This window comes from Phocoena phocoena, chromosome 7 (genome assembly GCF_963924675.1).
Source record: "Phocoena phocoena chromosome 7, mPhoPho1.1, whole genome shotgun sequence".
NCBI lineage: Eukaryota > Metazoa > Chordata > Mammalia > Artiodactyla > Phocoenidae > Phocoena > Phocoena phocoena.
In genome coordinates, this window is record NC_089225.1 from 49151332 (window position 1) to 49173293 (window position 21962).

Sequence of the window (21962 nt, forward strand, 5' to 3'; positions counted from 1 at the left end):
GAATCTAGTGCATGTTTTTGACTTGTGGTTACCTTGTTTTTCAAGTATGTTAACCCCATCCTATATCTACTTGCCTTAGACTGGTAGTCATATATGCTCAAACACATTCTAGGAAATGAAAAAAAAAATCCACTTTTTCTTACTCTCCTCACCCATCTTTTTACATCTTCATGTTGTTCCTTTTGCTGTTCATTGTGGTTATCATCACTTTCACAGAAATTTTCTGATTTTTTTTTTTTAAATCTGTGTACTGGCTTATTCAGGTGATTTGCTTTCCAGCTGTGTTTTTCTCTTTCCTATATATTCTTACTTCTTTTCTATTTAGAGAAGACTTTTCAATATTTCCTTAAGGAAAGGTTTAGTATTGCTGTATTCTTTTAGTTTTTGCTTGTCTGAGAGATTTTTTTTTTTTTACATATCAATAAAGCTGTTTTTATATATATATTTTTTAATTTTTATTTTATATTGGAGTACAGTCAAGTGTTCAGCAAAGTTGATTCAGTTATACATACACATGTATCTTTTCCCATTTAGGTTATTAGAGAATACTGAGCAGAGTTCCCTGTGCTATACAGTAGGTCCTTATCTATTTTAAATATAGTAGTGTGTATGTATCAATCCCAAACTCCCAATTTATCCCTTCCCCCCAACCTTTCCCCTTTGGTAACCATAAGTTTGTTTTCTAAGTCTGTGAGTCTGTTTCTGCTTTGTAAATAAGTTCATTTGTATCATTTTTTTTTGGATTCCGCATACAGTGACATCATATTTGTCTGTTTGACTTACTTCACTTAGTATGATAATCTCCAGGTCCATCCATGCTGCTGCAAATGGCATTACTTTGTTCTTTTTATTGGCTGAGTAATATTCCATTGGATATATGTACTACATCTTCTTTATCCATTCATCTGTTGATGGATGTTTAGGTTGCTTCCATGTCTTGGGTACTGTAAACAGTGCTGCAGTGAACATTGGGAAGCATGTATCTTTTTGAATTATGGTTTTCTCTGGATATATGCCCAGGAGTGGGACTGCCGGATCATATATATGGTAGCTCTATTTTTAGTTTTTTAAGGAACCTCCATACTATTCTCCATAGTGACTGTATCAATTTACATTGCCACCAACAGTGCAGGAGGGTTCCCTTTCCTCCACACCCTCTCCAGCATTTATTGTTTACAGACTTTTTGATGATGGCCCTTCTGACTGGTGTAAGGTGATTCCTCATTGTAGTTTTGATTTGCATTTCTCTAATAATTAGTGGTGCTGAGCATCTTTTCACGTGCCTTGTGGCCATCTAAATGTCTTCTTTGGAGAAATGTCTATTTAGGTCTTCTGCCCAATTTTTTGATTGGGTTGTTTGTTTTTTTGCTATTGAGCTGCATGAGGTGTTTGTAGATTTTGGAGATTAATCCCTTGTTAGTCACATCATTTGCAAATATTTTCTCTCATTCTGTGGGTTGTCTTTTTGTCTTGTTTATGGTTTCCTTTGCTGTGCAACAGCTTTTGAGTTTAATTAGGTCCCATTTACTTGTTTTTATTTTCATTACTCTAAGGAGGTGGATGAAAAAGATATTGCTCATATTATGCTGAAGAGTGTTCTGCTTGTTTTCCTTGAAGAGTTTTATAGCATCAGGCCTTATATTTAGGTCTTTAACACATTTTAAGTTTATTTTTCAAAAGGGTATTACATGTACCAAAATGTTCACTGAAACTCTATTTACAACAGCCAGGACAAGGAAGCAACCTAAGTGTCCACCAACAGATGAATGGATAAAGAAGATGTGGCACATATATACAATGGAATATCACTCAGCCATAAAAAGAAACGAAATTGAGTTATTTGTAGTGAAGTGGATGGACCTAGAGTCTGTCATACAGAGTGAAGTAAGTCAGAAAGAGAAAAACAAATACCATATGCTAACACATATATATGGAATCTAAAAAAAAAAAAAAAAAAAAACGGTCATGAAGAACCTAGGGGCAAGATGGCAATAAAAACACAGACCTACTAGAGAATGCACTTGAGGATATGGGGAGGGGGAAAGAGTACGCTGGGACAAAGTGAGAGAGTGGCATGGACATATATACACTACCAAACGTAAAATAACTAGCTAGTGGGAAGCAGCCGCATAGCACTGGGAGATCAGCTTGGTGCTTTGTAACGACCTAGAGGGGTGGGATAGGGAGGGTGGGAGGGAGGGAGACACAAGAGAGAAGAGATATGGGGACATATGCATATGTATAACTGATTCACTTTGTTATAAAGCAGACACTAACACACCATTGTAAAGCAATTATACTCCAATAAAGATGTAAAAGAGAGGGCGTTAAAGAATGTTCTAAGTTCATTCTTTTACATCTAACTGTCCAGTTTTCCCAGCACAATTTACTAAAGAGATGTCTTTTCACCATTGTACAGTCTTGCCTCTTTTGTCATAAGATTAATTGACCATAGGTGCATGGTGTTATTTCTGGGCTTTCTATCCTGATCCATTGATCTATATGTTTTTGTGCCAGTACCAAACTGTCTTGATGACTGTAGCTTTGTAGAATAGTCTGAAGTCAGGGAACCTGGTTCCGCCAGCTCCATTTTTCTTTCTGAAGATTACTTTGGCTATTTGGGGTCTTTTGTGTCTCCATACAAATTTAAAATGTTTTGTTCTGTGAAAGATGCCATTGGTAATCTGCTAGGGATTGCAGTGAATCTGTCAACTGCCTTGGGGAGTATAGTCATTGTGATAATATTGTGATCCTTCCAATCCAAGAATATGTTATATCTTTCCATCTGTTTGTGTCATCATTGATTTCTTTCATTGGTGTCTTATAGTTTTCAGAATTACAGGTGTTTTGTCTTCTTAGGTAGGTTCATTCCTACTTTAATATTTTTGATGTGATGGTAAATGGGATTGTTTCTTCAATTTCTCTTTCTGATCTTTCGTTTTTAGTGTATAGGAATTCAAGAGATTTCTGTGTATTAATTTTGTATCCTGCAACTGAATTCATTGATGGATTCCAGTAGTTTTCTTGTAGTATCTTTAGAATTTTCTACGTAGAGCATCATGTCATCTGGAAACAGTGAGTTTTACTTCTTTTCCAATTTGCTTCTCTGATTGCCACAGCTAGGACTTCCAAAACTATGTTGAATAAAAGTGGCTAGAGAGGACATCCTTATCTTGTTCCTGATCTTAGAGGAAATGCTTCCAGCTTTTCACCATTGAGTATGATGTTAGCTGTGGGTCTGTCATATATGGCCTTTATTATGTTGAGGTATGTTCCCTCTATTCCCACTTTCTGGAGAGTTTTTATCATAAATCGGTGTTGAATTTTGTCAAAAGCTTTTTCTGCATTTATTGAGACGATGATAATGGTTTTTACTCATTTGTTGACATGGTGTATCACGCTGACTGATTTGCGGACACTGAAAAATGTTTGCATCCCTGCGATAAATCCCACTTGATCATAGTGCATGATCCTTTTAATATATTCTTGGATTTGGTTTGCTAGTATTTTGTTAAGTGTTTTTGCATCTGTGTTCATCACTAATACTGGCCTGCAGTTTTCTTTTTCTTCTAGTGTCTTTGTCTGGTTTTGGTATCAGGATGATGGCAGCCTCATAAAATGAGTTTGGGAGCATTCCTTCCTCTGCAGTATTTTGGAATACTTTCAGAAGGATAGATGTTAAGTCTTCTCTAAATGCTTGATAGAATTCACCTGTGAAGCCATCTGGTCCTGCACTTTTGTTTGTTGGAAGTTTTTTGATCACAACTTCAATTTCAGTACTTGTGTTTGGTCTATTCATATTTGCAATTTCTTCCTGATTCAGTATTGGGGGATTGTATCTTTCTAAGAGTTTATCATTTCTTCCAGGTTGTCCATTTTGTTGGCATATAGTTGCTTGTAGTGTCTCTAATGATCCTTTGTATTTCTATGGTGTCCGTTGTAATTTCTCCTTTTTCATTTCTAATTTTATTGATTTGCATCCTCTCCCTTTTTTTCTTAATGAGTCTGGCTAAAGGTTTATCAATTTTGTTTATCCTTTCAGAGAACCATCTTTTAGTTTCATTGATCTTTTCTATTATTTTCTTCAACTCTATTTCATTTATTTCTGCTCTGATCTTTATGATTTCTTTCCTTCTACTAACTTTAGGTTTTGTTTGCTCTTCTTTCTCTAGTTGCTTTAGATGTAAGGTTAGGTTGTTTATTTGAGCTTTTTCTTGTTTCCTGAGGTAAGCTTGCATTGCTATGACTTCCCTCTTAGAACTGCTTTTTCTGTGTCCCATAGGTTTTGGATCACTGTGCTTTTGTTGATATTTGTCTCTAGGTATTTCTTGATTTCCTCTTTGATTTCTTCAGTGATCCACTGCTTCTTTAGTAGCATATTGTTTAAGCTCCATGTGTTTTTGTTTTTTACAGTTTTTTCTTGTAGTTGATTTCTAATCTCATAGCATTGTGGTTGAAAAGATGCTTGATATGATTTCCATTTTCTTAAATTAACCGTGGCTTGCTTTGAGGCCCAGCATGTGATCAGTCCTGGAGAATGTTCCATGTGCACTTGAGAAGAGTGTGTATTCTGCTGCTTTTGGATGTAATGCTCTATAAATATAAGTTCACCTGGTCTAATGTGTCATTTAAGGCCTGTGTTTCCTTGTTGATTTTTTTGTCTGGATGATCTGTCCACTGATGAAAGTTGGGTGTTAAAGTCCCCCACTATTATTGTGTTACTGTCAATTTCTCCTTTTATGGCTGTTACTATTTGCCTTATATATTGCAGTGCTTCTATGTTGGGTGCATATATATTTAAAATTGTTGCATCTTTTTCTTGGATTGATCCCTTGATCATTATGTAATGTCCTTCTCTGTTTCTTGTAACAGTCTTTATTTTAAAGTCTATTTTGTCTGATATGAGTATTGCTACTCCAGCTTTCTTTAAATTTCCATTTGTATGGAATACCTTCTTCCATCCCCTCACTTTCAGTCTGTATGTGTCTCTAGACCTGAAGTGGGTCTCTTGTAGACAGCATATACATACAGGTCTTGTTTTTGTACACAGCCAGTCTATGTCTTTCATTTACATTTAAGGTAATTATCGATATATATGTCCTGTTACCATTTTGTTAACTGATTTGGATTTGTTTTTGTAGGTCTTTTTTTCTTCCCTTCCTCTTTTGTTCTCTTGTGATTTGATGACTAACTTTAAGTGCTGTGTTTGGATTCCTTTTCCTTTTCTGTGTATCTATTGTAGATTTTCAGTATGTGGTTACCATGAAGTGTTTTTTTTTTCTTTAAAGATTTTTTGATGTGGACCAATTTTAAAGTCTTTATTGAATTTTGTTAACATTGCTTCTGTTTTATATTTTGATCTTTTGGCCCCAAGGCATCTGGGATCTCAGCTCCCCGACCAGGGATCAAACCTGCACCCCCTGCATTGGAAGGCAAAGTCTTAATCACTGTACCACCAGAGGGAAGTCCCTATCATGAGGTTTTGATATAGCAGTCTATGTATAAATAAGATTGTTTTAAGTTGCTGGTCTTTTAATTTTAAATGCATTTTCAGTATCCTGTGTTTGTACTCTCCTCTTCTCATGATTGCTGGTTTTGATGTCATATTTATGTGTGGATGATTTTCTACCTCTGTGCTTCCTGTACTGGGTTATCTGTTTCCTTCTTTAGGTTTGGGAAGTTTTCTGCCATAATTTCTTCAAATGCATTTTCCATCCCCTATTCTCTTTCTTCCCCTCCTGGAATCCCTATTATGCATAAATTTGCATGGTTTATATTATTCCATAGGTCTCATATTGTTTTCATTTTTTTTCATTTGACTTTCTGTCTTCTGTCCTGATTGGGTGATTTCCATTACTCTATCTTCCAGGTCACTTATTCATTCTTCTGCATTATTTCTTCTGCTATTCACTGCCTTTAGTTCAGTCTTTGTCTTGACAAATGAGTTTTCTAATTTTTCTTGGTTCCTCTTTATAGTTTCTAGTTCCTTTTTACAATACTCTGCATTTCTTTCGATAGCCTTTCTTAATTCCTTCAGTATTTTCATTATCTCCTTTTTGAAACTGGTGTCTATTAGACTGAAGAGATCTGCTTCATTGTTTGTTCTTTCAGGGGAATTCTCTTGGTCTTTTAACTGGGAGTGGTTCCTCTGCTTCTTCATTTTATTTATATTATTTCTCTTATTCTGTGAGTTTAGGAGAAACAGTTGTCTATTATGGTCTTGGAGGGCTATTTATACGTGGGAGCATCCCTGCGTAGCTCGTGTGGGTTTAATATTTTTGGTGCAAGGGCTGTTTTTAGTATGGATGCCTGTCGCCGCTTTCCTCAGTATGTGCTGGTCATTATCCCCTTGAAGGGGGTGCACAGATGCAGCAGCTGGTGCCTGGGCTGTGGGGTTTTCAGCAGTGGTGACAGCTCACGTGCATCCCTGGAGCACACAACGGCAGCAGAGGGGGCTCACGACTGCTCCTGGAGTCCAGCAGGGTGGAGTTGGTGGCTTGAGACCACTCCTCAAGTACAGGGGCGGTAGTGGCTCACAGTTGGTCCTGAAGCCTAGGGGACAGTGGTGGCTCACAATTGCTTTTGGAGCTCATGCGGGCTGTGTCTTGCCACCTGAGAGCTCACACAGGAAAAAAAGCTGTAATGGCAGGCCCTACCCCTCCCCTTGCACACCACCTACACAATGGCGCCTGGCCTCTAAGGCAGCCCAGGCTTCCTGTGCGTACGCCCGCGGGTGCAGCTGCACCAGACTCCAGCCTCTTCAGGGAGTTTCCACGCAGCCCACCCCAGTCCTCTCCCCGGGTCTGATCTCCGAAGCCTGAGGTTCCGCACCCAGCCCCCACCAGCACCAGAAGATGTGTGTTTCAGGCTGGGGAGTGCAGAGTGGTGGCACTGACAATCTGTGCAGGTCTCTCTCCATTCTAGCTGCTGCAAACCGGTTGCTGCATTCTCCTCTGAGGCTCAGAAGCACCCCCTCTGTAACTGCTGATCTCTCCATCAGGGGACTTTCCTGGGTGCAGGAACCTTTCCTCTTTCATAGCTCCCTCCCAGGGGAGCAGGTCCCATCCCCAATTCCTTTCTCACTTTCTTTTTTTCTTCCTTTTTAATTTTGTCCTACCCGGTTATGTGGAGATTTTCTTGCCCTTTCAGAGGTCTGAGGTCTTCTGCTAGCATGCAGCAGATATTCAGTGAGAGTCATTCCACATGTAGAGGTATTTTTGATGCATTCGTGGGAGGAGATGAGCTTCACATTCTACTACTCCACCATCTTGATCACTCCCCCCCACCATTTGCCTTTCTTGACCCATAATCTTGGGTTTCAAAATGTTGTTCTGTCTGCCTTCTGGTATCACTAAAAAGAGGAGCGCGATCAGAGTATGGTTTCAGAAAGAGGATTCGAATATTGGTCTTTTATGCGAATTCCAGCACATTACTCAAATTCTCTGAGTCTAGAATCACTTACTTTCTTAAAACAGGATTATAATGTTGACCTTCAGAGTGCCATGGAAACCAAATAAAAGCATGAAAGAGCTTTAAAACTATAAACGTCAATAGTAATATCTATAATGCCAAATATTTTGTTAAGAACTAGGATGACTACCCTATAATGAAGCCACAGAATCTAGAAGCTAAATTGGATTAGACAGGAAGTAAAGGTTGAAATTTCTGGCCCCCAGTTGTTTGTATGATTTTGCTAATGTGTGTGATATATAATATTACTGATATTATCTAAAGTCAACCTTGGGAGGCCAGTTTCTTGAATAATTATCACCTTACAATATTACTGAAATGCATTCATTATTAGTTGAAGTTATAATTACCACTGATAGGTTAGATTACATTAACTTGTCTTTTGGTTAACCATGAAATCTGACAGAAGGCAAATTTCTGCACTTAAGAAATGTGTCGAAAGCTAAAATGTATTATATTCTGAAAAGTTAGTTCATGTTTATTAATGAACAGTGAGAAAACATCAAGAAAAACCATAATGTGATGTGATTAGGCATGAAGTGCTATGGAATTACAATGCACAGAATTCCTAACTTTGCCTGGGGGAGGCAGAAGAGGTTTCACAGAGGATCAGACTTTTGAGTCTTGTTAGGCAGACAAAGGCATTCCAAGGGCAGGTGGCATGTGCAAAGACAGGGCTGAGAAGAGCATGGAGAGTGCTAGATGCTGAAGTAGAGGAAGAGGGATAAGAAATATGGATGGAAGGGTAATCCTGGGGTGTATTATTATCAAAATAATGCTGTAGTTTAGACTTTACCCTGGAAAGTCATCCTGAATTTTAAGCAGAGGGCTAGTTTTCGATTTTTTAGAATTAATATGATAGTTCCTACAATGGCCTGGAACAGCAAGAGACTAGAGGCTGGAAGATCAGCTGGGAAACTGCACTAGTCCGGGTGAGAGGTAATAAAGTTCTTCATTAGAGTGGTAAGCTAGGAGAAGATGGACAGGATGTGATAGTTAGTTATTCAGCAGAGAGAACTGATAGGACTTGTTAACCAATTAGTGTGAGGGAAGGGGAGAACTCAGGATGATTTGAAGATTCTGAGAGAAAAGGTTTGTAATCTGTCAAGAGAGCAGTAATTAGATCTATATGGAGAATTTTCTACTAGCTAGGTTAAGTCAAATTAGATAGTACATTTCTGAAGTAAGCTCAAACACAGCTTTAAAGTATAAGATGTGCTACTGAGGATGACCTATATAACACATGACAAAGTAAGTATAGATGCACAGATTTTAGAATAATTCTGAAAAAATTGACTAGTGGGTAAGTTTATAAAATCCTATTAGGAATAAAGCATAGAATGCAAGATTAAATACAAAATATCACACAGACAATAAAAATGTACTTAAAACTTTGTATTTTTAAACAACTTGGTATTTCACAGTCATTCATTGAGCCATCCAACCAGTAAACAATTACTTTGCACCATCTATGTACCTGGAAATATACCTGATGCTGGTGGTTGTATGTTGTTTGGTATTTCTGGAGTACTAGGTCGTTCTACTGAATTTATAAATAAATAATTCACTTTATATTTGTTTTTAAGTAGACAGTCCAGAGCACCACTATTATGTATTTGGAAAAAGTGCTGGGGCCAAGTAACCTGGGTGATACAAAAGTCACGTGACAGATGAGGGGCTTCCTCAAATCTTACATGCAAGGGCACTGTTGACACCAATGGCTTAAACATATTCACAAGGAAAGAGGTCTGTTTTTTAAAGAAACCAGGTTGGATCACTGACTCAGAGGGAAATGCTGCAATACGGGAACAGCTTGAGATAGTCAGAATGAAAATATTACATGCATTACCTTAAACAGTAGTTCAGAGAAGGAAAAAAAAACAAAACAAGAGTATAGAAACCAAGAGAGAACCCATGGCAGGAAGACAACTTAGGCCTGAAGAAAGTATGAGTAAGGTTTGGGCAAATGAAGTGGGAGGATGGCCCATATTTTAGACTTGGAGTAAGCAGAAAAGGTAAGAAGTTAAAGGAATTAAGAGCAGTCTTTCAAATAACATCTGAATATGAGCTGGAGCAGACAGTGTGAGAAACGACATGACCTGAGGAAGTCCAAAGGTGGGAGACAATCTTAAAAGATGATAAAAATAATGAGAAATTTAAAGTGTTGACATCACCATAAGAACAAGACTTTTTCCTTCTAATCTTTGCCCTAACTAGGAATTAGGAATGTTTTATTTGTAAGCAGAAGGGACTGTTCTATAAATTCAAACCTTCAGCGAGTGACAGCATTAGTAAGTGGAACAAGTCGAGTGCATCTGGTTCTCTGAGCTGTCCTCCTTGAGGCATGCCCACCTCTGTGTGCACGCTGCCCCACCCAGGCAGCTCTGACTGCCCATGGCATCATCCCGAGACAAGGCACAGGGGTTGGAAGAACTGAACGACAGCTTGAGGACTTCCTCTGAGATCACAAACTCTTCTCAGCCAGTACTTTGACACATAAGTAACATATATTCCCTTCCCTTCCCCCTTTCTCCCATCTCCCTTTTTTCCTTTTCTCCTCCCACTCTTCTATTCATCCAATATTTATACTCAGCCAGATACTGTTCTGCATCTTCATAGCAGTGAAGACCCAGGTCCTGGCCACTTGATGCTTATGATCTATTATTTACAATTTTTGTTTTGCTTTCTTTTACAAATGCAATATAAAACAAAGGACTGAGAACACGATAAGAGGATGGAGGGCAATGAGGTGTTATTGACATAGGATGGCTGGGGAAGGGCACCCTCAGGAAGAGGCAGCATGAGAGCAAAGTTCTGAGTGGAATAAAGCAGGACATACTCCAGGAAGAGGGAACAGCAACTGGAGCGTCTCAAGGAACTAACCTGCCTGGGCTGTTGCTTACCTAATATCTACTATCCCTTCCTTTTTCACTATCAGAGTTCTGATTTTATTCTACGTGGCACTGTGTTCAGCTAGAAGATGACATTTCCCACTCTGTTTTGCAGCTACAGAGGTGCTTCTAGAAAGGGTTTTTTTTTTTTTTTTTTTTTTAAAGAAAGAAAAGATGACTCACTGAGGAGGTATGCCCTTTGGCCCACCTCCACCTTCCCCATCCAGGAACATCAATGCCTAGAGCTACAGCAGTCATCTTGGACGTGATACTTAAAATGGAAGTTTGGCTAATGATGGTAGAAGAAAAAGACAGAAGGACTCAGACTTCCTGATGATACCGTGGAATCTCTGGGCCATTCCCAGCACAATCTACTTTTAAATTTCTTTAACATAAGAGAAAAATAAAAGCCATAATTATTTAGGCCACTAGAGTATGGGGGGGAGGATAACCACTACTTTCAGCTGAAAGCATTTCTAAACTATTTGGAGGCAAGGCATAGAAACAGGGGTGAGTTGTGAGAATACTGCAGTAATCTGTGTGAGAAATGACCAGGGTGGCAGCAGTAGAGGTGGTAAAAGTGATGGGATTCTAGACATATTTTGAAGGTAGAGCTAACAGGAATTTGCTGACAGACTGGACGTGGTATATGAGAAGAAAGATGAGACAAAGGTAACTAGAAGGTTTGGGACTGGAGTAAATGGATAAATGGTAATGCCATTTACTGAAATGAGAAAAAGAGAAGGAGTAGATCTGGAGGGAAGGAAAAGATCCAGTATTGTGTTTTGGACAGGTTAAGCTGGACAGCCTCCTAGGCAGCTGAGTGGGAATGCAAATAGGCAGTGGTGTAGATGAGTCGGGACTGGACACTGGACGTAAAGCTGGGGGCCTGGATGAAGTCACCTAGAGCAGTGAAGGTATTAAAGGGGAAAACGTTTGAGAAATGGTGTCTAGAACACTCTGACATTTAAAGGTCATAAAGAGAAGACAGATCTAACAAAGAAGAGTGAAACAGAGCGGTCAGCTGGGAAAACACCAGGTAAGCCCAGCATCCCGGAAGACAAGTCAAGGACATCTTTCATGAAGGAGGAGGTAAGCTGTGCTAAGTACACTGTCAGGCCCAGAAAGCAGAGAACTGAGAATCAGACCTGGGTCTGGCAGCACGGAGGGCACTGGCCACCCTGCAGAAGCAGCCTCCCTGGAGTGCAGGAGTGGAGGAGACAGTGAAGACAGCAGACAGAAATCCTTCAGAGGAAATTTGCTACAGTGGAAAATGGAGCTGTAATTGGAAGGGGAGAGTAACTGGAGACTTAAGAGCTGGGTTTTATTTACTAATGTCTTTTAAGTGGGCAGGTGTCACAGCATATTTATATGCTGACTGGGAAGAAGATGATGGTACAGGAGAGACAGAACAGCAGAAGTAAAGCCCTTCAGGAGGGGAGGGGAGGGATCCAGTGCCCACAGGGAGCAGCTGTTGCAGGTGGGGTGGCAGACCTGGGGAGCAGGCCGACCTGGGGACAGGAAGAGGGAGACGTTCTCTTCCAGGTGCTCACGTTTTCTCAATGAGGTAGGAGGCAAGGTTTCTAGCTGAGGACAAGAAGAGGGGAAAGGGTGTCAGAGGTTTGTGGAGAGGAGAAAGTATAAAAGGGGGATGGAGTGAGTGAATTCATTAGACAAGTACAGTAGGATTGCCAGGCAGAATCTGAGGGCCCATCTGGGGTCTCTGGTCATGATTTAAAGTGAGACCAGTCACTTTAATGACCAGTCATTTTTCTTATAACCATTTCAGCTGCTCAAGGGCAGGTGTGGAATAAGCAGCATACCAAAAAGAAGAGAAAGGGAGTTGATCGCATTACAAGGTATAATCAGTGGATATTTACCTGGTTTTCGTTCTAAAAGCTGTTGTAAATGAAACACGGCTTGTTCGTAGTCCTGTTTTCTGAACATGAGATCTGCCATCATCTATAAAGGTAAACGTTGGTTCTAAAAATATTGCCATATATTTTACAAAGCATAGTATTCCTATCAAGATTGGTTGCTATGAAAACACATATGAGAAACATAAGGAGGGCAAAGTTTTATAAAACGGAGCCATTTAAAAGTCAAGTTCAAGTACACCTTAAGCAGATTAGCACTGAGATCAGTATAACAGAAGATAATCAAGGATGTGAAACATTTCTGTTTGCAAAAACTGTATTTTTAGCATAAAATATGTTTCAAGTAGTTATTCTAAAAACAGAAACTTGAAGGGAACTGCACACTCTCTGTCTCACTTGGCTAAAATAACGAGATTTTAAAAGAAAACGCAGAACATTCTGAAACCTTAAGTATTTCAAAGGAATTTAAAATGAGCAAGTGCTTTAAAAGGGGGAGGTCTTATATTTCTTCTCAGTTACACTGACTCATTTGTAAAATTATTAAATGAACCTCACAAACTGTCATCTATGTAGCTGTTTGAAAAGCTACCAAAAACCTCAACCCAGGTAAAAATGAGAAAGAAAAGCAAAACTCTATTTAATAAACACACACCTTAAAATGATACATGAAGAATTTTTTCTGTAACTCAAACTGGTAACAGTTAGTCTTTAGCAAATTAGAGCTTTACCACATGAACTCCTCCTGACCAAGCATAAGGAAAAATTAACTAGGCCCAAAAAAGGCAAGCAAAAACCTGACCTAAGTTCACCATTCTCATAAAATAAAGAGAGTCTTGGTGTTTATTGGTAAAATATACTAATAATGTTAAAAGTGTTATTTCTTCCAAAAGCCAACATGAGCCAGGCATCTCATCTACTATTTTATCAGTTAAAATTTGAAACTGCCCCATGGAATAAATATAAAACACAACTGCCTTTACAGCAGTGAAGGCTCCTGGACTAACCATGGTGGCAGCTTCATTGTCCTGGTCACTCTGGAGAAGCAGAGCACAGTGCCGCAGGCAGGCGTCAGGGTCATCTTGTGCCAGGTATAATCGTGCCAGCTCTAGCATTATCTACAGAGAAGAAGGGCAAGATTAGTCAGAAAATGTTTGGAATAAAAAGTGAAACAAGAAAATGTGTAGGCACAGATGAAACTTTATTTGACCAAAAGTTATTGCAATAAAAAGGCCAAGCATGATAAGCAGGAAAACTATAGGTTTGCTCATCTCTAGTTTCACTTATACTGGAAAAAAAAAAAAAAAGGAAAAACAGGCTGTGCCTCACTTGAAAAGTACAGAGACACAAAGCATTGTGAAAAGAACACTGGTCTTAAATTAGGAGCTATGATTCTAGTCCAAGCTTCTCCATGATGGGGCCCTTTACCTCTCTAAACCTGTTTCCTCATTTGTAAAATAAAACGCTTGAAGCAGGTATGCTCCAGATGTACAACTATGATTCCAGTTACTTCAGTCACCACTGAACAAGGTACCTATTTCGTTATGACTTAATAAATATTATCTTTGCCTTACATCTGAAAGAGTTGTATTATTTCAAAACGTCTAACCTTAAACTTTAAATTCTAGAACACGGTTGTCTCATGTTCTACATCACTTATTTAAATATTTAGCCATTTACTAGCGTATTGTTTTAAAATGTTGATCATCTATCAAGATCTGAGAGTAATAACATTTTAGTTTATAAAACTGGCCATGACAACCAGTGGATCACTGAAGAAATCAAAGAGGAAATCAAAAATTACCTAGAGACAAATGACAATGAAAACATCATGATCCAAAACATATGGGATGCAGAGAAAGCAGTTCTAAGAGAAGTTTACAGAAATACAATCCTACCTCAGGAAATAAGACAACTCTCAAATCAACAACCTAACCTTACACCTAAAGCAACTAGAGAAAGAAAAACAAAGAAAACCCAAAGTTAGTAGACGGAAAGAAGTCATAAAGATCAGAGCAGAAATAAATGAAATAGAGACTAAAAAAAATAGAAAAGATCAATGAGACTAAAAGCTAGTTCTCTGAAAACATAAACAAAATTGATAAACCTATAGCCAGACTCTTCAAGAAAAAAAGGGAGAGGGCAAAAATCAATAAAATTAGAAATGAAAACGGAGAAGTTACAACGGACACCACAGAAATACAAAGGATCGTAAGAGACACTACAAGCAACTATATGCCAACAAAATGGACAATCTGGAAGAAATGACAAATTCTTAGAAAGATACAATCTCCCCATACTGAATCAGGAAGAAATTGCAAATATGAACAGACCAATCACAAGTACTGAAATTGTGATAAAAAAAAACTTCCAACAAACAAAACTGCAACACCAGATGACTTCACAGGTAAATTCTACCAAACATTTAGAGAAGAGTTAATACCTATCCTTCTGAAAGTATTCCAAAATACTGCAGAGGAAGGAATACTCCCCCAAACTCATTTTATGAGGCCACCATCATCCTGATACCAAAACCAGACAGAGATACCAGAAGAAAAGAAAACTACAGGCCAATATTACTGATGAATACAGACGCAAAAACACTCAACAAAATACTGGCAAACCAAATCCAACAATACATTAAAAGGATCATACACCATGATCAAGTGGGATTTATCCCAGGGATGTAAGGATTCTTCAGTATCTGCAGATCAATCAGTGTGATATACCATATCAACAAACTGAATAAAAACCATATCATCATCTCAACAGATGCAGAAAAAGCTTTTGACAAAATTCAACACCGATTTATGATAAAAACTCTATAGAAAGTAGGAATAGAGGGAACATACCTCAACATAATATAGACCATATATGACAAACCTACAGCTAACATCATACTCAATGGTGAAAAGCTGAAAGCATTTCCTCTAAGATCAGGAACAAGACAAGGATGTCCCCTCTTGCCACTCTTACTCAACATAGTTTTGGAAGTCCTAGCCCTGGCAATCAGAGAAGAAAAAGAAATAAAAGGAATCCAAATTGGCAAAGAAGGAGTAAAACTGTCACTGTTTCCAGATGACATGATGATACTATACATAGAAAATCCTTAAGATGCTACCAGAAAACTACTAGAGCCCGTCAATGAAATCAGTAAAGTTGCAGGATACAAAATTTAATACACAGAAATCTCTTGCATTCCTACACACTAACAATGAAAGATCAGAAAGAGAAATTAAAGAAACAATCCCATTTACCATCAGATCAAAAAGAATAAAATACCTAGAAATAAACCTACCTAAGGAGGCAAAAGACCTGTAATTCTGAAAACTATAAGACACCAATGAAAGAAATCAATGATGACACAAACAGATGGAAAGATATAACATGTTCTTGGATTGGAAGAATCAACACTGTCACAATGACTATACTCCCCAAGGCAATCGACAGATTCACTGCAATCCCTAGCAGATTACCAATGGCATTTTTCACAGACCTAGAACAAAAAATTTTTAATTTGTACAGAGACACAAAAGACCCCAAATAGCCAAAGCAATCTTCAGAAAGAAAAACGGAGCTGGAGGAATCAGGCTCCCTGACTTCAGACTATTCTATAAATCTACAGTCATCAAAACAGTATGTTACTGGCCCAAAAACGGAAATATAGATCCATGGAACAGGATAGAATGCCCAGAAATAAACCCACGCCCCTATGGTCAATTAATCTACAACAAAGGAGTCAAGACTATGCAATGGAGAAAAGACAGTCTCTTCAATAAATTGTGCTGGGAAAACTGGACAGCTACATGTAAATGAATGAAATTACAACATTCTCTAACACCATACACAAAAATAAACTCAAAATGGATCAAAGACCTACATGTAAGCCCAGACACTATAAAACTCTTAGAGGAAAACATAGGCAGAACATTCTCTGACATAGATTGCAGCAATATCTTTTTGGATCCACCTCCTAGAGTAATGGAAAAAAAAAACCAAAAACAGATGGGACCGAATTAAACTTAAAAGTGTCTGCACAGCAAATGAAACCATAAACAAAAAGACAACCCACAGAATGGGAGAAAATATTTGCAAACAATGCAAATGACAAGGGATTAACCTCCAAAATTTACAAACAGCTCATGAAGCTCAACGTTAAAAAAGCAAACAACCGAACCAAAAAATGGGCAAAAGATCTAGACATTTCTCCAAAGACATACAGACGGCCAAAAAAGCACATGAGAAGATGCTCAACATCACTAATCATTAGAGAAACGCAAATCAAAACCACAATGAGTTATCACCTCAAACTGGTCAGAATGGCCATCATCAAAAATTCTACAAACAGAAACAGATGCTGGAAAGGGTGTGGAGAAAGGGGAACCCTCCTACACTGTTTGTGGGAATGTAAATTGGTACAACCACTATGGAGAACAGTGTGGAGTTTCCTTAGAAAAAAACTAAAAATAGAACTATTGTATGATCCAGCAATCACATTCCTGGGTGTATATCCAGAGAAAACCATAATTCGAAATGATACATGCATCTCACTGTTCACTGCAGCACTGTTTACAATAGCCAAGACATGGAAGCAACCTAAATGTCCATCGACAGAGGAATGGATAAAGAAGATGTGGTACATATACACAATGGAGTACTACTCAGCTATTAAAATAATGAAATAATCCCATTTGCAGCAGCATGGATGGACCTAGAGATTATCATACTAAGTGAAGTAAGTCAGAAAGAGAAAAACAAATATCATATCATATCACTCACATGTGGACTCTAAGTTTTTAAAAAATGAAACAAATGAACTTATTTACAAAACAGAAATAGACTCACAGATATTGAAAACAAACTTATGGTTACCAAAGGGGAAACGTGGTGGGGGAGGGATAAATCAGGAGTTTGGGATTAACATACACACACTACTATACACAAGACAGGTAACCAACAAGTACCAACCAGGACCTACATAGCATAGCACAGGGAACTCTACTCAACATTCTGTGATAACCTACATGAGAAAAGAATCTGATAAAGAATGAATATATGTATATGTATAACTGAATCACTTTGCTGTATACCTGAAACTAATACAACATTGTAAATCAACTATACACTCCAATATAATTAAAATAAAATAAAATTTTCAAAAAAATTAAACTGGCCATGTGTATAAATTTTCTATACTATTATCTTTACATTTATTCTCACGCTGTGCCATTTGAAGTTAAGAGATTCAATCTAGTTGCTTCTGTATATCCAGCACCAAACAGCAATGAAAATACAATAGCTGTTTAGTAAACTGAATCGAATCCTCTAGATTCAGATATTTATTTGAATTTGAGAATTGTTTTAAAGTAATTATTAAAACACAGATGAATATAAAAAGAGCTTACAGATTTACTTTATATCACTTCATAATAATTTTAGACTAACATTATTAGGGCATCATGTACTTTGAAGTATTTCTGAAACCAATATTAATATTTTAACTTGCATTTTTATTACATTTCTTTTCAAATCTTTATAAATAAGCTGTTAAGAAGTTTACATTTGGGGAAATTAGATGACATCTGGAATATAAGGTGCTTAAAATCTGATAAAAGTACTGACCTTATTATCTGTTTCACAATGAACAAGAGCCTCTCTATAAAATTTAATTGCTTTTTCATAGTCTCGCTGAGCAACAGAATGTTTTGCAATCTCTGCACAAATTTCAGCTGCTAAATGTTTCTGTGCAGGAACTGCATCTGGCTGTTCCATCTGAACACGTTTTAGTACCCGAGCTTGTAATTCTCGAGCCTAGAAAAATATAAGGATAAAAAGGAATTTTAAAAAGAAATTAAACAATTCTCAGTAACTCACATGTAGCATAATTTTACAGATTTAAGCATTAATGGCCCTCAATCTAACAAAGCCTGATCCAAAGAAAATGTCTTAACTGAGGTTTTTAAAAGGTACTTGTTTGCAAATAAGCCAGTATGCACTTATCTTTGCAACTAAAGTGCTATAAAAGTACTGAATCTTTTCCCACTGTTATAAGAATATGCACAGGAAACTCACTAAGAGGAAATGCAACCATGAAACAAATATTTAGAAAAGATGTCTACATGTTGTAATTAAAAAAATGAAAACTGTAAATGTTTATTAAATTAATAAAATAGTATCTAAAAGTTATTGAATCAAATACTGGCATGTTTCAGGGAGTAAGTACATCCACATATTGTCAATGGCATATAAATCAGTCCCGTCTTTCTGGGGAGCACCCTCGTAAAACATACTAACTCCCTAAAATTAACACACTATTGAACTTAGCTGTTTCATTCTTGGGAAGGTATTAAGGACATCACTTAGAAGGAAAAAAGGAAACATGTTATTTGTTATTAAAAAAAATGGCCTGTTGTAAAAACAAAACAACAACAACAAAACAAAAACAAATCTGGAAGCAACCCAAATGTCTGATGATAAGGAAATGCCTAACCAATTGATGGTGTATATACCTGGTCCCACACTATGCACAGACACTCCTAAGGAGGTAGAGTAATTTGCTAAATTGGAGGAGTATCAGCCTTCCCGCCCACAAGTCTGGTTTCTGAAACATCGAGACCTTCCTTTAACAAGTGACAGAGAACTCCTAGGCGTTAGGCCTTTACAATAAACTTTAACTTTGAGCTAATCATTCACTCATGCATTCATGCATTCATTTAATGAACAATAAATGCCCACCATCTGCCATACATTATGCTACACACAACAAGCCCTTCTGGGGACTCCTGTCAAAACGTTGGTTGACAACTGGTATTTGATGAAGATGGTCTAAAGCTGATTATTTTGGGGAACCACAGGTCATAATATTTTAGGGTATCATGATAAGCATTCTTTTGGAAATGAAAGAGAAAGGATTAAAAAATACTATATATATAGCATGTGGTAAAGGTTAACACTGTTTCATGAAATTTTAATTTTGGTTATATTAATGTGTGTTTATAAGTATAGAGGTATGTGCACGTTTGTGTATTTGATGTTTTATATTATGCATGTACCAGTGTGCACGGTTTTGCATATGTGCACACACACACACACTCACAAAGAACTCTGAAACAACTGGTCTAAATGGGGCAGTACCCTTTTATACCTGTTGTGCCAGCTTAATTATTAATTCTTCTTTCTTTTTCAAAAGTATTCTGGCTTGAATGATAAATTATATGGTTGCACTAGGTTAAAAGATATGCACTTCTTTCTCTAGACAGTGTGAGTTTTATCTCTGCATCAACTAAATCTCTAAATGTCAAATAGGTGGACCTCATGAGCTTAACTTCCTAGAGAAAAACCTTTATAAGTTAGGCTTTGTGATACCTTGCAATTTTCTTATAAATAATTGGGGGGTTGGGAGGGGGTGGATCTTGAGCAAAAGTTTTTTTCATTTTTTATTAAAGATATCATAAAACAATGCTCAATTTCTCTAAGTATAATCATTAAAAAACATTTTCACATAGAATAAAATTTTCTTGAAGAATTGATACCATTCCCTATACTTTTCCTTGCTTTTATCAGAAATAAATTTCATGGTCTTTTACAATAAGCATATTAACCCTGATCTGTCAACACCATTACTTTTCCTTCCCCCTTCCTTTATTATAATATTCTTCTAAATTCCATCAAACCCTTGGGTAGAAGAAAGTATATATATAAACATCTTATTTCAAAGAATTCTTAATTTTCCCTTTTTATTTCAATAGCCTTATTGTATCTTACTGAAGACCACATCAAAGCAAAATATGCCAATAAAATCAGAATATCACATTACTTTTTATATGATGAAGATGGAGCTATACTGGAAAAATCCATACAAATGAATGTTAAGTGAAGGAAGCAAACACAAGTATAATCTGTACATATTAACTAAAACTATATCAAGTTATAATGTCCTAAAATTGTTAGTGTTTTATGGCACATAGGTTTTTTATTTCTAGTTTAGATTTTATTTTCACAGAAAAGATAATGCCTACACTAAAGTGATTTTTCCTTTAACTGTTCCTGCAATTAATTAAAATAATCTATGATTTCCTTTCAGCCATTCAACAAAAATTTCAAGGTCCTATCATGGTGATCCATGTGAAGATGGATCCCATGATTTTCACTTCTATTGTTCAATAAGAGGATGGGGATCAGTTAGGAGGAGTCTGGGCTAAAAGATAATAATAGATAAGGCTAAAAGATGACAGAGAGGGATGAAGAAATGTGGAGTTATTTTGGAAGTCTGAAACATATTTCATGTTTAGCAACTATGCAAAAATATTATGATGCAACTCCCAAGTTCCATAATGTGGAGAATTAAGCTCAATAAATGGTTGCTGAATAAATGAATTTAAAATATCAAACACTTTGATTACACTATTTGAATTGTATTGTAATTCTATATTCAAATTCATATTGTTTGTATTGTACCTCAAAAAGATTTACTTTTTCAGAGATCAGAATGCAAAGAATATTATAGCTGAAAAGAACGTTATAGCTCTTCAAATTTTATGAAAGGTGAAAAATCCCTGTGCTATAACATATAAACTTAAAATGAATTTGATTTTGGTTTGTTGGCATTGTCTAACCACAGTTTGTCTTTTAGTGTTATTCAATGTGTCTGCTCATAGAACACAGAAGCTCATGCAACCAGTCACTGAGACTAATGCTATTCATAATGGAATGAAATATGCCAAATTCACTTCTAAAATGTTTTGAAAGTCTAAATTTATGAAAATTACACTTTCCTTTTAGCTAATGGTAGCTAACCTCAGGTTAAGTGCCATTCCTTTATCACATAATTCAGAAAACAGGGATAAAACATACCAACAATTAAGGGTAAGATATTACATTGCTGAAGATTACATATCTTAATGAAATCATAAGCTTACATGGGGTTCACAGAAATCTAACAGTGTGAGCTCCATTCATTCACAATTTGAACAAAAAAATATTATTGGACATCGCCTGAAACACACACATTTTGTGTGTTGAAATCTAGAGATATTGAATCTATTAATAAAAATCTTGTCAAAGAAACCTCAAGGTCTCAAAGGTGCTAATACTGAATTGTTCCAAACATTAAAGAAATAGCATGTCTTAGAGACCAACCTTTCTAATGAACATAATATATGCACAAACCTTGAACAAAATATTAGGAACTATCTTTAAATTCCAGCAATGTCTTTTGAAAAATCACAACAGTGACATTTATTTCAGTACTGTAAGGATGGTTTAACATTCAAAAATCAATCAATTTAATAAACAGGAAAAAAAATTGGAGAAAAGTCACATGACCATTTTGATAGATGCAGAGTGTATGAGACAAAACTGTTAGCTAACTAGAAATTGAAAAATCATCAAAACACATCAGCCACTTAGGAATACATCTAAGGAAATGAGTACAAAACCTCTACATTGAAAACCACAAAACATTAAAGGAAATTAAAGAAGATATAAATAAGTGGAAGAAAAAAATGAGTTCAACTCCTGCCTATGACACTAGTCATGTGACTCTTCACACAAGTTATTAAACCGAGCTCCCTCAGCTATAAAACAGGATTAAAAATATCAACCTTCCCTAATTGTTAATAATTAGCAACAATACATTTAAACAGTACAATCCACTGGCATTCAATCATTATTTCTATTTGACTTATTTTCTATGACAGTTGGGCCAAAAGATTGTCTTCCTTTTACG

The 21962-nt window shown here is 36.9% G+C and overlaps 1 protein-coding gene across 1 annotated transcript in view; it reads right to left on the bottom strand.

The window, feature by feature from the left end:
* The window catches only part of TTC21B (tetratricopeptide repeat domain 21B), an 85897-nt gene that overhangs the window by 20735 nt on the left and 43200 nt on the right, over positions 1 to 21962 (bottom strand). The window contains exons 20-22 of the mRNA XM_065880289.1: positions 17858 to 18046; positions 13243 to 13353; positions 12242 to 12323 (exon numbers count right to left, since the gene is read on the bottom strand). Coding sequence (XP_065736361.1) covers positions 12242 to 12323; positions 13243 to 13353; positions 17858 to 18046 — 382 coding nt within the window. The remainder of the gene's footprint in view (positions 1 to 12241; positions 12324 to 13242; positions 13354 to 17857; positions 18047 to 21962) is intronic.